The 17,424-nt window shown below is 30.3% G+C and overlaps 3 protein-coding genes and 3 non-coding genes across 6 annotated transcripts; 4 read left to right on the forward strand and 2 right to left on the reverse strand.

The window, feature by feature from the left end:
* The first annotated feature begins 71 nt into the window (after positions 1–71).
* Trnaa-agc (transfer RNA alanine (anticodon AGC)) lies at positions 72–144 on the forward strand. The gene has a single exon. It is a non-coding gene; the product is annotated as a tRNA-Ala (tRNA).
* A 2,692-nt stretch (positions 145–2,836) lies between these two features.
* Trnap-ugg (transfer RNA proline (anticodon UGG)) lies at positions 2,837–2,908 on the forward strand. Its single transcript has one exon. It is a non-coding gene; the product is annotated as a tRNA-Pro (tRNA).
* Positions 2,909–3,161: 253 nt separating this feature from the next.
* LOC129915134 (acanthoscurrin-2) lies at positions 3,162–3,785 on the reverse strand. The gene is made up of 2 exons (XM_055994600.1): positions 3,774–3,785; positions 3,162–3,695 (listed from the first exon to the last, which is right to left on the reverse strand). Exons 1-2 carry the CDS (start codon positions 3,783–3,785, stop codon positions 3,162–3,164), a joined length of 546 nt encoding a protein of 181 aa, XP_055850575.1.
* A 2,963-nt stretch (positions 3,786–6,748) lies between these two features.
* Trnav-cac (transfer RNA valine (anticodon CAC)) lies at positions 6,749–6,821 on the forward strand. Its single transcript has one exon. It is a non-coding gene; the product is annotated as a tRNA-Val (tRNA).
* A 6,025-nt stretch (positions 6,822–12,846) lies between these two features.
* Positions 12,847–13,281, reverse strand: LOC129915135 (histidine-rich glycoprotein-like). Its single transcript, XM_055994601.1, has one exon. The coding sequence runs from the start codon at positions 13,279–13,281 to the stop codon at positions 12,847–12,849; it is 435 nt and encodes a 144-aa protein (XP_055850576.1).
* A 3,580-nt stretch (positions 13,282–16,861) lies between these two features.
* LOC129915136 (uncharacterized) lies at positions 16,862–17,424 on the forward strand. Its single transcript, XM_055994602.1, has 2 exons — positions 16,862–16,873; positions 16,942–17,424. Exons 1-2 carry the CDS (start codon positions 16,862–16,864, stop codon positions 17,422–17,424), a joined length of 495 nt encoding a protein of 164 aa, XP_055850577.1.

Below are 17,424 nucleotides of genomic sequence, written 5' to 3' on the forward strand. Positions count from 1 at the left end.
AAATATTTTTTTCTTAAATTAAAAATTCTTCCATATATTCATATGGTAACTTTGACACTGTATTTGCACATGGGGATGTAGCTCAGATGGTAGAGCGCTCGCTTAGCATGTGAGAGGTACGGGGATCGATGCCCCGCATCTCCAAATTGTATTATTTTTTTTAACTTATAGTCCAGTGCATTTATATATTATGTGATTTGACCTAGCAGTTTGTATTTGTACCACTCCCAAATATTTTTTGCTTATTCCATAGAGAATTGGCTGAATAACCTGGAATTTTCAGACTCGTGGAATTCACCTTTTAACAGCCTTCTTGGATTTAAGTTTTTATTAAATACATACATATACTTATGTGTATCGACTTCTATTCATTCTAGCGAAAAGTGTGTAATGCAAAAAACGTAGACAATTGAATTTCGCATTTTTTTTGTGGAGGTCACTTTTTCGATATTATGAATACAGTAAAACCTGTTTAATTGGACCACCCTTGGGACCGAAGAAAAGTGGTCCGATTAGGAGGTGGTCCACTTATAGAGGTTCCTTTTTAATCGGACCGGTCCATTTAGAAAAAATTTTCTCTCATTCATACACTACTGGAAAAAATAAGAGATCAAAAAAAAATTCCAAATTTTTGGGCAATTTTCAACAGGCCGTAACTTCGAAAGAAATGGTCGTACAAGAAATCGATAAAGAAGGAAATTTCCAAGTGTCTAGTTTTTGGATTAGAACTTTAAAATTTTTTAACCTCTGCGGTTTTTGAGTGATCGCAGAAAAACCAGCAACAAAAAAATTTTCAAAATTTTTTTAGTTTTTTTTTTTGGTCAACGAGCGTTTTTTAGCTTAGCCACTATAAGGATCGGATACTTTCTTCATTTAGCTTTAATTTGGTTTTTTGAAAACCTCGATACGTCCACTTCTCGCCGAGATATCGGTCTTCAAATGGAAAAGGATCCTTTTGTCTTTGATTATCGATATCTCAGCAACCAATGATCGCACAGAAAGTTAAAGGTGGATTTCAAGAACTTCAATGAATTTTACTTAACGACTAGCCATTGCTTTTCCGAAAAAATTTTTTTTTCTTATTGTCACATGAATTTGAAAATGCAACAAAAAAAGGGCTTTTGGTGGTTTTTTGGAAAATCGAGCGCTAGATCGAAAATATTGAGGGAACCACTAATGTGAAGTGTGCCTTTTACAGTTAGGTAAATATGGGCACAAAAATCCTACAAAAAATCAAATTAATCCAGCCAGCCGTTTTTTTGTTTCACTCGATCGAATTTTTGAAAAGATTAAAGGATCACGTTTTTTGCTCTGAAAAGCTCAATTTTTTTTCTCATTTTTTAATGAGGAAAAAAATTGTTTTTCCTAGCTTTTTCCACATTTTTGCTCCAGAAAAAGCTTAAATTTAAAACAAAAAATAAAATTAAAAAAAAAAAAAAAATCAAAAAATAAAATTTTTTTCTCTTAAACTTTTCAAGAGAAAAAAATTACAAAAAAATTTTTTTTTTAATTTTTTAAACATTTTTTTTTTTGAAATTTTCTAACCCACGTAAAAACGACAACAAATATAGGTACCAACAATTTTCAAAAAGCTTTTAACTTTAACATTCTTTTTCAAATCAATTTCACAAAACAATCAACTTCAAAAACTCTATTGCACTGTCAAATTGTTTCCTTTGCCAAGAAACGAAAAATAAAATTAAACATTTTGAGTAATCCCCGCCTATAACAAATGTAACTTTGCAAAATTGGCCAAGAAAAAAAAAATGGGATGCATATGTATAAGAACATTGAACACACATGTTTCATATTTTTGACTTTTGGTCCAATTAAACAGGTAAAACAATAAGCAAAGAATGTTATAAAGGTGGTCCATGGTCCGATTAGCAGTTGTCCCGATTGTAGAGGGATATTTGTATGACAAATAGCAGGGAAAGCATTAAGTGCGGTCCGAATAGGAGGTGGTCCGATTATAGAGTGTCCCAATTAGCAGGTTTTACTGTACTAAAAAGGTAACGAGCCAAAAAAGTAAACAAAAAGATAATACTTACTTAAACTGAAAATATTTTGGATAAATAAAAGAGATATCGGAAAGATTCAAACAGTTTTTTGGAAGAAGAAAAACAGTCTTATAGACACCGTTACAAATTACGTTGAAATAAATTACCCACATATTAAAGCATAATCCAAAAAACATTTAAAATAACGTTTTTTTTTTGCAATGTACAACCGTAAAATTTTAGAAACGAAGGCCAATAAAATAGACTTCGGGTTCGAGTTCAACTCCGTTAACACCTTCAGAAAAGTATATATTTAGGGTCTTGAGGCAAAAAAAGTTTGATTTTGTTGACTATGGAATGTACTTTGGATCATTTAACAAGGAACTTATGCACCCTCTTTTTTATTGGTTGGATTAAGTTTTTTAAAAGTTCAAGCTCAAATCGAATTCATTCCTCCCTCAGACCGTTTTTAAACCATCAAATTGACTCAAATATCTGCGGGTCTTATTTTCCACCAAAGCTCTCGTCACTACCAATAATAAATATTTTTACTGATATTTTTATCGAAATATACCTATTTGAATTGAAGTACCTATAATATTTAACTGTTTTAGCAGGCTTCGTATTGAGTAATTATCGCCCCACATAATCATTGAAACGTCACAATTAGTCAAAGGCGAAAGAGTATCAAAAATATGGATATCAATCTAAATTTATAATGAAGGTTTTAATGAACAAAAATATGAGTTTGAAATTTCGCAGAGATAAATTTATTAACTAACATTTGAATTTTGATAACAAAAATCGTCAGAGCTTTTTTAGTTCAGTTTTTTATCGGCTCAATGGTCTAGGGGTATGATTCTCGCTTTGGGTGCGAGAGGTCCCGGGTTCAAATCCCGGTTGAGCCCGCAGTTTTTTTGCTGTTCAACACGAAAATTAGATTTTAAGATGAAAGTGTTTTTAATTTTTTTTGTAGAAAATCATATTTTAAACTGTAAATGCATAACCAATTAATAAAATCAAAATATAAAACTTTTTTCAAAAATAAAAAAAAGCTTTTCTTTTTGTTTTGTTCAGACTTAATTTATATGAAATATTATAAATATAACAACTTAACTTTATTATTTAAAACTAATTCACATATAAACAAAAATTAAATATTTATCCAAAAAAAGACGGTCGGCCAAATCCATATCCACCGCCATATTGCGGATAACCGTATCCCGAACCATACCCTCCAAAAGGATATCCTCCTCCATAACCTCCATAAGGTCCACCGCCATAGCCACCCAGAGGACTTCCTCCAAATAATCCACCTCCTAGGCCATTTACAGGTCCTCCGCCACCTAACAATCCACTTCCTAGGCTATTTCCACCACCAAACAATCCACCTCCTAGACCATTTCCACCACCAAACAATCCACTTAAAGGACCACCTCCACCAAGTCCACTACCAATTCCTGGACTACCTCCTCCAAGTCCTAAAAGATTTGTAAACAGTCCAAGCGGTCCACCCCCACCTCCTCCACCTCCTAAAAGTCCACTTCCCAATCCACCACCTCCTAAAAGGCCGGGAAAGATTCTTGGTTGATTTTCGGAACTACCCGAAGACTCATTAGATTCTGAGTTATCTTGAGGCGCTGGAGCTGCTCTCACAGTTGCAATGACTAATACGACACATGTTAATAGGATTCTCTAAAAAATAAAAATAAACAGAAAAAAAAAAACAATAAACAATACATTTTTCAACAGCTTAAATCTTTAAATCCTTACCATAGCTTGCATCTTTGATGTTCTTTGATTATAACTTTGTAAATGTTAACTTTGAAGAGATTATATTAACTTAATTTCATTGCTTTATATACTCGTAGTCTCAAAGTACGCATCTACTCAACCAAAAAAAAACTATCTTAGCAAAGACTGGTTTCCATAACACACGGTACCGATCTTCGTTTGTGATCAATTTTGCGACACAACCTTCGTATTTTATTAAAAACCGGAAACATTCTGTGCATCTTTTTGGTCATTTATGGCACATTGACCATTGCCTATGACTTATTTGGTCAACGGAAGTTTTATTATTTCGCAATATAAATGAAAAACTTCTGAATGAATTCAACAGTATTTATTTAAATTTTAATATAAATTTCGAAAAATAACAACAATATGAATCAATTGGTAAGAAAATAAGTTTGTTCTGAGAATGTTTTGTAAATAATTTTTTATTTCAGAGGAAGGCTCTCGTGATCTTTACAGTGCTTTCTTGTATAGTAAAGTGCTATGCAGACTTTGAAGAGATTGGTGAAGGCGGTGTTAATAGTAACGTTGAAGAAGGAAGATTTTTGGGACTTTTGAAAAAAGGAAAAGGACATGTTGAAACTTATACTAATTATGTCCCATATCCTTATGCTGTTCCAGTTCCAGTTCCTGTATATCAAAACTATGGACATCACGTTGGAAAATTTGGATTAGGCAAAGGACTTGGTCACGGATTGGGAGACGGTTTGGCTCAAGGATATTATCCAGCTTATCCATATCAATACTCTAATATCGGTTATGGTTATGGGGGGTTAGGAGGTTTTGGTGGGGCTGGGTTTGGTCCTGGTTATGGTTATTTTAAGTAAAAAGTATTGTTGAAGTTGTTGTTTTAGTAAGGTAATAAAAAAATTTAGGAAAATTATGTTTTTTTTTTTTTTAACCGTAGGTATAGCTGATAGGATCAATGATTTATGTATTTGGTTTGTGGAATGATCGCTTGTAGATAACCAAGGATTTGACTTTAACGCCAAATTTTGGAACAAACATATTGACTTTACGTTCGGAGGCACATGAAATAAACATACGATAAAATACATAATTAGTAGAGCTTAAAAACAGATTAAATACAAAAATTGTTATCCTCATGAAAGTTTTATTTGAAATAAGGACCAAAGATCAACAAAGTCTTAAAAGGTGTTTTTTGGTTGGAAAGGTGTTTTTTTCCGCGGCAGAGAAAGGTAAAAACAACAGACAAAAATAGTTTGTGAAATATAGTGATATTTTACTTGTGTTTAAGTATGTGAGAAATGTATGATAACAGCTGACATAAATTTTGTTTATTTTTTATTTTGTTAAAAAAAATTTTTGTTTTTTAAGCGAAAAGAACTGCTTAAATTATTGGGGCTTTGAGATTTGTCTTATATCGAAAACGCCGACATTTACTCGCATTTTTTTAGTACCTACCTATGGTTTTTACTAAGAACGTAAATTTATCATATTTATAAGTATTAATTCGGCAATTATTATATTATTTAAAAATTCGAACGCACATCATAATTTATTTACAATTTAAAAATTTATCAAATTTTTATCTCTTAAGTCTCAACTGTTTTTTTTCGAAAACAAACACATTCATCAGGCAATACTGCAAAAATAGCACTTCTTAAAACTAAAAAAAAAAAAAAATCGAAATCGAACACGGCAGAAAAAATCTAATACATACCTTGTTCGATTTCATTAGTCAAAAAGTTTTTTTTTTTAAGAAATCAAAGTATATTTTTCTAATGGTTTACGCTGAGCTCGGATCCAAAGTCAGAAAAATTCTATCACATCACGTTTTTGACATATTACCATACCAAAACATCACAAAAATAGTGTTTTGGACTTTGAAAATTCTATTAGCTATAGCTATTCTAATGCTAGATTCAAATTAAGAAGGTCAAAGGCCATTAGAAAAGTATAATTTGGTTTCTGTGGAAAATTATTTCTCGCCAATATTACTGTCATTTACGGAAAAATCAATCTTAAAAATCGTTTTTTTGTTTTTTTTTTCAATTTTTCTCAATATTTTCTAAAAAAAAGTAAAGTTTTTCCACACAAACTTAAATAATAGGTTTTAATCTTAATAATTGCACTCGAAACTTTACAAAGATCAAAAATTTTTTAAAATTGATCAAATTTATATCTCTCAGTTTTCAACTGTCTTTTTGAAAAATAAAAAACACATCAGGCAATACCTACAGAAAGAATTTTTTTGCAAAAATAGCACTTCTTAAAACTAAAATTAGAAATAGAACTTTTCAAAAAACACAAATGCTTTGATTTTAAAAAATACTTTAGTAAACTATATAATTAACATAACAAATAACATATATAAAATATGTATAGCCAAAAATTCATAAAATATATTATCTATATTGTTCAGTGCCAAGTACATTTACGTAAACATAAAAACTGAAAGTACCTACAAATTAAAAAAAAATATTTTAAAAATTTTAAAATAAATAGCTATTATGTAAACGCGATCAAAATTTTGTTGTTGCATTATTTTCCCCAAAATTTGGCCAAATCATGTTTTTTTTCTCAAATCATAAATAAAAATCATGATTTCTTTTTTTTTCATTCAGCAAAACTGTTTGCCTGTCTGCACGTGACGTTCATTTGCTATTGTTAAGGTCTCTTAGAAAAAGTTAGTAGGGAATTCAATTTAAATACATAGGTACAAAAGTAATTTTCACTAGGTACTTGCTTTGCATTAACTACATAAATACTACATTGCAAAAGTAGATAGGTACCTATGTATAGTATAGTACAAAAAATATGTCACTACCGTTGTTTGTTTATCAAAGCGATCTTTTTTTTACCAACCAAAACCAAAATCTTAAATTTACTTTACTTTTTAGGCTTTCTAGTAAAAAAAAACTATCACAAAATAACTCTGAAAATGGCAAAAATAATTTTAAACAACTTTTGATATCTAATGGACATCAGTTTCCGTAGTGTAGTGGTTATCACGTGTGCTTCACACGCACAAGGTCCCCGGTTCGAACCCGGGCGGAAACATTGCGCTGGTATTCATTTTTTTCTCTTTTTTTTATTAGGAATAGAATGGATGAATGTACTGTACTGTACATTTTTCAATTTACTGTCGGCTTAGAGTGTAAATTTGCTAACTCTAACTACCACCTGTTAACTTGCTTAAAAAAAATTATTTTAAAAATTCATTAAAAATAGAAAAAGCTTTAAAACCTTATCAATTTTTTGTACACTAATTAGCATAGAATCCAAAGAAAACTTCGTAATATTTTGGATTTATTGAAACATTAAGAAGTATTGTAATAATTTTGTCAGGAGTTTAAAAGTTAAGCAGGTTAACACTCTTAGCCGACGATAAAAAAAAACTGACATGTGGTAAGTATTAGAGGTGTTAAAATATCAACGCAAAAAAAAATTAGAAGATAAAAAACATTTTTGCATTTAAATATAAATATTGTTATGATTCAAAGTTTATTTTTTGCATTGAAACAAAACATTTTGCAGTTAAAAAAATGCATTAAAAACTAACTTAAATGTTACTGAGTTTGGTGAATTTTGTTATTAATTGAAAAAAAAAGAAATCGTAAAAAAAAAACAAAAACAATTTTTTTACTGTAGAAAAAGGCCAGTTTTTAAAAAATTGGTTGAAAAAAAAAATCGTATTTTGTTTTCAAATTTTCTTTTTTTTTAAACTCATAAAATATAAAATATTTTGTATGCAAATTTTCCTTGAAGCTCCAAGCCGTTTCGGAGGAAGCCAGAAAAAATAAAAAAAAAACGGTTCTATTTTATTATTTAATATATTTTACTATTATTAAAGCTGTTTAAATCCTTTTGTGTAAAAAATTCCCATTTACTGCAACTTTACTTCCTGATATGGTTGTAGTGCATAGATACATCACCTCATTGACTTCAAAATGTCTTTATTGCTATTTGCTATGAATAATAAATTTTTTTAACCTTACCATCTCAATGATTGACAAGTATCTGACTCCGGCGTAAACCCAACTGATTCAAACAAAACATTAAGATGAATCACAGTTAATACCCAGTTGATAATAAAGTCAACAAAATTAAATATTTACGTTAAACCAAAAAAGTTGTCGTAGTTTCTGTCTGCCCGTTGCTAAATGAATGGCCTTCCTCAAAAAAATTAAAAAAAAAAATAAGTCAAAAATAGTGAGTCTTTGTGGTAGACATCACACATAACACCTCGAGGTCATTACTCTTGTAACCAATCAATTTGTATTTATCCCACATACCTACTCACCAAGATTTTGGTTTAAAGACCAGTGAAACAAAAAAAAAAAAATAAATAACAAAACAACTAGGGCTATAGTCTGGGAGGTAGCGTTCCGCTCTGTGTACATAGTGAATTATTATTATTTGTCGATTTTTGCTTTACTTAAATTTTGAGACCCCTTTGATATTTGGGGCCTCTTTGATATAGAAAGTAAGACAAAATAAAAATTATTACGTACACGCCATACGCCTATTTTTTTTAGCCCAGATGTATCTACCAACAAAATTCGCAAAGATTATACAAGTATAATACTTTTTAGGGTCCTAAGATAATAATACATGTACATATAATTAATAATACATGTACATTTGTACATATAATTTTTCTTTCAAAAAAGTTATTTATTTTTTGAGGCCACTGCGGTAATACCTATCTAGTTTTTTTTATCTTTTTGCTTCGTTACATTTTCTATAATAAGTTTCCTTCCCCAGCCGGGGCCCAGGCTGGGGAAGGCCCCGGGCACCCACCGGGGCAACCCTCTGCTTGCCCAATGATGTATCGCCCGTGGTGGGATACAAAATACATACAAAAAACAGTAAACTTGTCTCCCCCCGTTTAAGACTGTAAATGATAACACATCTTCTCAGACTATAAGTATCATTGAAAGAAGGGAAATTCCAAAAAGAAATTCGTAAAAAAAAGAAGACAAAATTAAAGACCACTCATGGACCAGGTCAACCAATGTTTGTTATATAATAACTATATAACCCTCACATCTCTCAGATACACCAATTGCAAAACATCAACATATAAGCCAAATTTGGACTTTTGTATCCAGTAAAGTAATTTACGTGAATCTATCGAGTCGCAGATTGATTTTATTTATCGATTATGAATTTTATCGTGAGTTTGCCAACACTTTAAACTTGAAATGTGATACTTAATTTAGTTTTTGTTTTAACGTTCTTATAGAAATATACCATTGTTATCCTGATGTTGGTGAGCTATGTTTTAGCTGGAAAGATCTTACATCGACGGGCAAGAGGACTTTTGTTCAAAAAAGGAAAATTAGGAGGCTTCGGTGGCGGTGTTAAAGGTTTTGGTGGAAAATTTGGACACCATCATGAGGAACATCATAGTTACAGTAGTTATGGTGGAGGTGGTTTTGGAGGAGGTGGATTTGGTGGAATCGGTGGAATTGGTGGAATCGGAGGATTCCTTGGAAAATAATTTTTTTTTTAATATAAAGTTAAGTTAAGTGAAGATACAAAATTTGTATGCGATTTGTGATAGTGCGCATTTTTTGAAGTTCAAATTGTAGTCATTAATATACGAAATACCTGAGTTACATTTTTTTCATTTTCATTATAATCAACTCAGTGCAGTGTGAATTGAAAATGTTTTACATTAATGTTAAATAAAATAAAAATATTATAATACATATTGTGTTTGTTTCATATTAATGCTCATAATTTTAATAATTTAATTTATAATTTATTGCTTTTTTTTATAATCAAGAAGTTAGTTTGGGAAATACACACCTATTTTGTCATGTCTAAATAGAAATAATTTTCTTTGAAGTAGGTACATAAAGAGGATCGGTTTTAAATAAACTTTATTTGCGGCTTCTTAATTATGATAGATTAAAATACGACAAAAAATGTGTGAGTTAATTTATGCTCAGATGTTCTTTTTTATTTTGTTCACTATGGCGTATGAGTGTTTTTAATGTGTTTTTTCACTAATGTTTTTTTTGTGAGTTTATTTACTCTTACATATTTTTTTTATTCCGTTCACTATGGCGTATGGGTGTTCTTTAAGGCTTTGGCTGCCATGTCGTACATTTTCGTGCTACAATCAACATAAAATATCATGGCACTTAAAAGCTTGGCAGTCAAAGGGTTAATGTGCTTTTTTTTTAAACATTTAACGATTTTTTTATGATTCGATGGTTTTTCTAATTCTGTTCCTAAAAATAAACAGTTTTTAAAGCGCCTCTAGTTAATACATTTGTTGTACAATCTTGAGTAAGGCAAATACTGGCCTGACACTAGCAATTCCTTACAACTTGGTACCGATGAAATTTGAAAATATTTTTGTTCATATCGAAATCAAGCCAAAATTAATTGTTTTGTTTTTTAAGTTATTTCAATTTAAGTATTTTAACATTTACCTCAGCAAGTTCAGGTTTTCTTAAAGTAAAAAAAAAATCATGTGTGCAATTCACAAGTGGTTGAAGTGAAACCTTAAAAATCATTTAAAAAAAATCGAAAAAATATAACTTTTTTTTATTCCATCACTTTTTTTATATGACAACCTACAATAAATTTTATATCATCTGAAAGCTTATTGGTTTCAGCTCAAAATATTTATATCGACCATGTCTATACAACATCTACAAAAAGAGCTAGAATTTTTTTAACCCAATTAGTTTTCATAAAAAAAGCAAAACAATCAATCTCTTTTCTCTTCTAATGCCATTAAATCCATTTTTTAAAAGACAACCTATAATACATTTTATATCATTATTATTTCTAATCATATGCCTATAAAAAAAATAAGAATTTTTTAAAGCCAACCATGTCGAAATTTCAAACTGAGCTTACGGTACTGCTGGCTGGTCATCGGCAACAAATCTTCACAGGTTTTTTGAGGTATTTTTCAAGTTTTTCAATTAAAGATTATATAACTTGTAGAGCACGTACCGTTATGTGTGATATATTAAATGAAAGGTAATATAATCAGCATGCGTATTAAAGTTAAATAAATTTGTTATATGCTCTAGATCAAAAGATATAACGTGTTTAGAAAAAGAATATCTTTTCACCGTTATATCAGAATTTTGAATATGAAATTAATTGAAATTTTGCGCAATCATAATTTATTTAATTACTTATCTACAGTATACATTTCATTTATCTAGGTATCTATTAAAACAAAAAAGTTATGATCAATTGATTTTTCGTGTCGCTTTTTCGTGTCATCTTGTTTCAAATCACTACGATACTAAGGAAGTTTTCACTTAAAAAAAAAAGAATAAATAAAACTTGTCTTAACAACGTCATCCCCATGAAGTGTAACTTTTGAAATACCTTCAAAAAAAAAAAAAAAAGATTTCGATTTTTTAGACGATTTTTTGGAGGCTGTATATTAAAGCAGTTCATCATTTCCAAACGAAAAAAAAAAATGCTTCTAGCCATAAACACTTGGTGGTAGCACGAGCACCTTCAAGATGTTGTTGTTGTTCAAAGATTATTATAGCTTAAAATCAAATTTGCACCACCTGACCATCCTTTTTAATGGAGTAATGAACAAGAACGCAATTTTTGGGTATTAGTGAGTATTAAGGCTTCAATGTGTTCCCGGAATATTTAATAAACGGATATAAACAAAAAAATTTAGCACGAAATTCCATACATACATGAAAGGACAAGGCCTAATGACTTACAACACTAAACCATTCTTGCGTGCGTGTAATTATTTTGCAAGAATGAAAGGGACCTATAATTTACCACCGAACGGCACAGAACAAAGATGAACATTTTCATGACAATTATATTGGGCTTTTTCAATTCCTCATAAGAGGCAGTAAACTTGAAAAATGTATTTTTATTTCAGATGGTGGAACTTGGAAATCGAAACCAGACCTCTTGCTTCATAGTTCAACGCACTAACCATTGCATAACGGAGTACTACAATTAAAGGATAAATGTATGTAAACTAAAACGAAATTCAGGTTGACGATTGAGATTGAAAAAAAAAATTAAGGCATTACGAAGGCTATATGAACTTGGCACCCCCAAATGCTAATTTTTTTTTTTCAAATATGCCTGGTTCGATTGTTTAAGGTTAGCCCAGGATAGCCCAAGATTTTTTTTCGCTTTTTTTTAACAGAATTATTTTTTTTTTCACCTCAAAATTCATAAAAAAACGTAGTCCCAGGATAGCCCAACTTTTTTTTTCTGTATATCACCATTTTTTCAAAAGATACAATAAAAAACTTTTTTTCGTGTCAGAAACCGAAAAAATTATGATTTTTTCCTTTGAAAAAAATCGTTAATTTAAACCGTGGTTTGTTTGCCCAAGATTAAAACTACCATTTATTTTCGTTATCTCAACTATGATTGGTTACAAGCAAACCAACTAGTTTCATTAATTTTTTATAGAAAAAAAAAATAATAATAATAGTACGTATACACCACCAGTGACCTTTTTTTAATTTATAACTTGAAAAAAGTAAACCCACTGGTGTGTGGTGTGGGAACTGCGTCTCAAGTGTTATTTATTTGACTTAGAATTCTTACTTGGTTGAATGCAATTCATATAACATTTCTATTAAGTAGCTTAAAATGATTTCTTTGATTTCACCTTAAAAGCCACAAAATACAAATATTTTTTCAAGTGTAAAAATCAAGTTTAAAAATTTAATTTAATTAAGATCTTGTTCCGAACCAAACCTCTCCTCTAACCAAATTATAGAATCAGGCCTGTAGAAATAAAAATGTAAAAATATAAAAATTTCCCAACCAACCTTGAAGATTATATGTACATATATAGGCCTGAGTTTATACATCCCTAATAAAAAAATGGTTCAATATAATATCTCTTCTGACATATAAATGAACGTAATTGGTTGGATAAACATTGAACACCATCAAAATATTGTTCTTTTTCTTAAATTTATTTTATAATATCACAACTGCAATTTGTAACAATATTCACAATAAAAAAAATCTTAGGAACCTAAGCTGCTTATTGAATTTATCATTAGAAGAAAAAATGAAATATTTTAAAAAACTAACAAACCACTTATCTAAAATGTGAAAAATGACTTCCATGATGATGACCATCGAACCCATGAACTTCTCCATAATCATCATCATGAACTCCTTCATCATGGCCAAGGAAATTATTCTCAAGTCCTTCATCGAAAAGTCCACTGTCGAAATGATTTTCACCAAAGTATCCTCTACTGACTCCATGGAAATTATTTGAATGAAACTTCGATGTTGGTATTATTCCTCCATGAAATCTTGATTCACCAATACCATATCCGTGAACACCAGGTACATGGATGTGGATACTAGGACTATGATAATGACCTCCATGATGTAATTTCGAATGATGATGATAGTCATCAAAGTCGTTATCATCTAAATACTGATCATGATGATCCTCTTTTCGATGTTTGTGATGATGTTTTTTGAAAAAATCAAAAGTACGTCGCTCAGCTTCAACTCCCATTTCGGCCAGAATCCATGCTGTTGCAATTAGAAGGACTATGAATATTATCTAGGAATATAAAAATGTATTAAGGCAGGACATTTCTATATTTTTTTGTAATATACCAAAAACTGCATATCGAATTATTTGGTATGAACTGTTTGGATAAACTAACTTAATCGACTCAACTGAATCGATACTTATGATAATTTTAAAAATGACTCTTTTTATCTATTTATATCGAATAACAAATAATATGTTCATTACAAAAATAGTATTTGTAACAATTTATTCATCCATTTAATTGTCATTTCTTACAATAACTCTAGAAACATTGAACTTAAATGTGTTGAACTGACAAAAAAAAAAAACATGTCAAAAGAGTTCAACAACATTTTGAAGACCATTATGCTTGGCTGCATCTTAACAAAAGATGGGAAGTCATTTAACTTTTGTTTTTTAGATTTCCCAAAATATCTGAAATGCCGACTTAATTATAATGACCTGACATATAATAGAGGAAAAGACTTTCGATGTCTAGATCAATTTTTGGTGGGTTTGTCTAAAAAAAATGTTTTTGTTTTATTATTTCTTTAAATGACCAACCTTGAGGTTGGTTAGTAACATTAACAAACAAAAAATAATCACGATATAGTTGGGAGTAAAGTTGCATTATAACAACTTTGTGGTCTAATTAATGTTATGTACATACATATGAATACAAAATTTAATTATTTCATGCGATAAGACAAGGGGACTCAAATTAGCAGATTTATTACAAATTCTCTCTTTTTTTTTTTAAAATTCAGTTAAGTTTCTTGACGTTTAGTTACGATTTTCTGATGGCAATTCCTTTTACTTTACAGGGTGATTCAGATGCAATGTACCAAAAAGCTAGAGCGTGTAGGTTGGGTCGAGACAAGAAAAAAATCGTATGGGAGGGGGGGTCTATTCCCCTTCGTTTAGCGGGGAGGGGCAATTTAAAAAAAATTGACTTAATTTGGATAAAAAAAATTATTAAAAATCTGAGGTTACACCTACAATAACGTGCTATACTTTTTTGAAAAGCCAAAACCCTAGTCTTTTACAAAAATTTCAAACTTATCTGAGAATTTTTCTTCCTATGCCTGGGGTGCTCACCGCCCATGGATTCTACCTTCATACGGCCTTACGGCCATAAAATCGCAATTTTTTAATGAAAATTAAATAACAAATACTAATAAACAACCAAAGATAAATCGATGACAAGAAAAGGCAAATAAGAAGGAAAAGAATTCAAATGTTATCTATAGGAAAAAAAAAAATGATTCTCTTGAAACCTTTAAAAATAAAAGAATATGATTTAAAAAGTCCTAAGTACTATAGGTCAAGTTAAGGAACGGAATTCATAATTGTCATTTAAGTCAAGAAATTTAATATATTAAGCATTCCCTCAAAAAAAAAAAAATTGTAAAAAAATCGAAGCGAAGCCAGAAAACTTAAAGACATGACATTACGATTATAAAAAATGCGAAAAAATTGGGTCTCGCAATTGTGTCAGTCCGTCTCTATCTCAAGCACCAGCTTAAACCATACTGTTGATAACTTTTAATTTCGTATTTACGAGTTTTTTGTGATTCCCTAGAGGGGTCGCACTGGGTCGCACATATTTGCTCTTATGTTAAAAGATGCTTAGAGTAATAAAGCTTTTTAAAAATTCATAACAAGAATTTTTATAAGAAAAACACAAATTAAAATTAATTAAAGTACAATTATAAAATTTGGTTTAAAGTTACAAAAACATCTTCTTAAATTCCATTTAATTTCTTATAAAACGAAGAATTTTTGGAAACACACTTTTGTAAATTGTTAGAGCCATTGGTTTTTTAATAGTTTATAAATAATATTGTTGTTATATAAAAATTTTATAAAAAAAAATAATTAAAAAGGTTTTAATTAAGTTTCAATAAAATAAATTCATCATTTTTGATTTACGAAAAAAAAAAAATTTCACAATTTTTCTTAAATTTAACATTAGAGTTATAAAAACGTTTTGTACAAAAATGTTCATTGAAATCGGTCGTGTCGCTAACGAGGAAGTCTGATATTAAAAAACTTTATATTGCAAGTACTGTTTAAAACGGTCCAAAAAATATTTCTTTTGCAAGTACGACCTTATTTGCCATATTACATGTATATTTTTTTTTTTCAATCATATTTGTTAGGGCCGTTCTTCTTTTTGTATCTATCGTCTTTACGTCATTTCTTATTGTTATCTCGATGTTTTTACGTATCCAAAACTTGTAACTTTCTATGATATTGCAAATAAAAAAATATACTGTGGCACAATTTTCTATTTTTGAAATAAAAAAAAAATATTTGGACCGTTAAGCAACTGCCACATAGAACCTTTTTCTTGATCTTCGACTTTCTCGAAAGCGACTTAACCAATTTAAATGAAAATTTTCGCGCGAGAACGTTTTAGTAACTTAATGTCAAAATAAAGAAACATTTTCCAAAAATTTGGATTAAAAAAATAAATCATATTGTGTTTTGAAAAATAAATTTGTATTTTTGGATCTGTTAATACATATTTCCTTTTTATTGGCCTACCAATTTTTTTTTTGAAACATTTTTGAAAATTTTCATTTATAAAGAACAGCTGTAAAGATTTTCGATACAAAAAATTAAAATTCTTTGTTAAACAAAAAATTTCGTAGAATATGTTTGGTGCTCAAAACGATTTAAATTTAACCAAATATTATATTAATTTCATTAAAAAATCATTTTATGAATTGTTAAAAAGCTTAAACATTCCAAGTTACTTTAAACAAAAGATCAAGTATGTACATTTAAAGTGTTTTAGATTAAACTTCAAACCCCTGTATATACTAAAAAAAACACAATATGTATTCGCTTTGTGATCATAGTTCACTTATTTGATCGCGAATTAGGATTTTTATGATTTTATCTTCAATCTGAGTTAAATATTGACAAACGGATAAACTTAATTAAAAAAAAATTTATTGACCAAACTTTTTCTTCTTACTCTTGAAGCGACTACAGATATACCCTCCACACTCTATAGTTTTTCTTAAAATTTACTCTAAAAAAAATCTCAGCTCAATTATGGAAGAAATAACCTTAACGTATTATCACTTCTTCATGCCAGTGGCCAACTAATTAGTATTGTCATCATAAACAAACCGTGCAGTGCGTAGTGTAAATAATGGTTTATTATTATTATTATTTTTTCCTGACCCTCGATAAAACCCAAAATCAAGCATGTCTCTTGACTGACTATATACACACGGATGAACTCTAAATGACGTTGTCTTCATCACCGAACTATATACTAAACTCATTGATCTCACTACATTGGGGGAATGGACAAAAAGCACTTAAAGTAGTTAAATCAAGTGAAGCAGGTGTAATGAAATACAAGTTCTTGGAGAAAAAAAAAAAACGAAATCTCAAACAGATTCTGCTGACCATTTCCGCAGATGATGTTTACTTGAAGACGTATATAAAGCTTTGCCACGGAAATAATTTTAACTTAGTGTTACTCAAGTCGTGATTGAAGAACTTTAAGGTCCAGAGAATTGTTTAAGAACCCATAAAAATGCGTGCCTTTGTAAGAATCACTTAATTAAATTTTCTTGTATGCAACTTGTGAAAAATAACATTTAAATTTACTTGCAGATTGTTTTAGTTGCATTGTGTGTAGTAGCTGCTGTTGTGGCTTTAGATGATCATGATGATGAAAAACCTCAGGGTAGGACATTTGGATTGCTTGAAGGTGCATTAAGCTCTACACTTGGATTAGGTGGTGGATACGGTGGAGGCTATGGTGGTGGATATGGTGGTGGATATGGCGGTGGATATGGCGGTGGCTATGGTGGAGGATATGGTGGCGGATATGGAGGTGGTTACGGTGGTGGATACGGCGGAGGATATGGGGGTGGATACGGCGGTAATGTGGTACCAGGATATGGTGGCAATTACTATAGACCGCAGCCGTCTTTTGGAGGATTTGGCAGTGGTGGTTATGGAAGTGGTTTTGGTGGAGGTTACAACGGACATGTGAGTGGACATTATGGAGCATCATATGGTGCTTCTTATGGAGGAGGCTATGGTGGGGGCTATGGGGGTGGTTATGGGGGGCAATCTGGATTCTTTGGTTAA

The sequence above is a fragment of the Episyrphus balteatus genome, chromosome 3 (assembly GCF_945859705.1).
Source record: "Episyrphus balteatus chromosome 3, idEpiBalt1.1, whole genome shotgun sequence".
NCBI classification, from domain to species: domain Eukaryota; kingdom Metazoa; phylum Arthropoda; class Insecta; order Diptera; family Syrphidae; genus Episyrphus; species Episyrphus balteatus.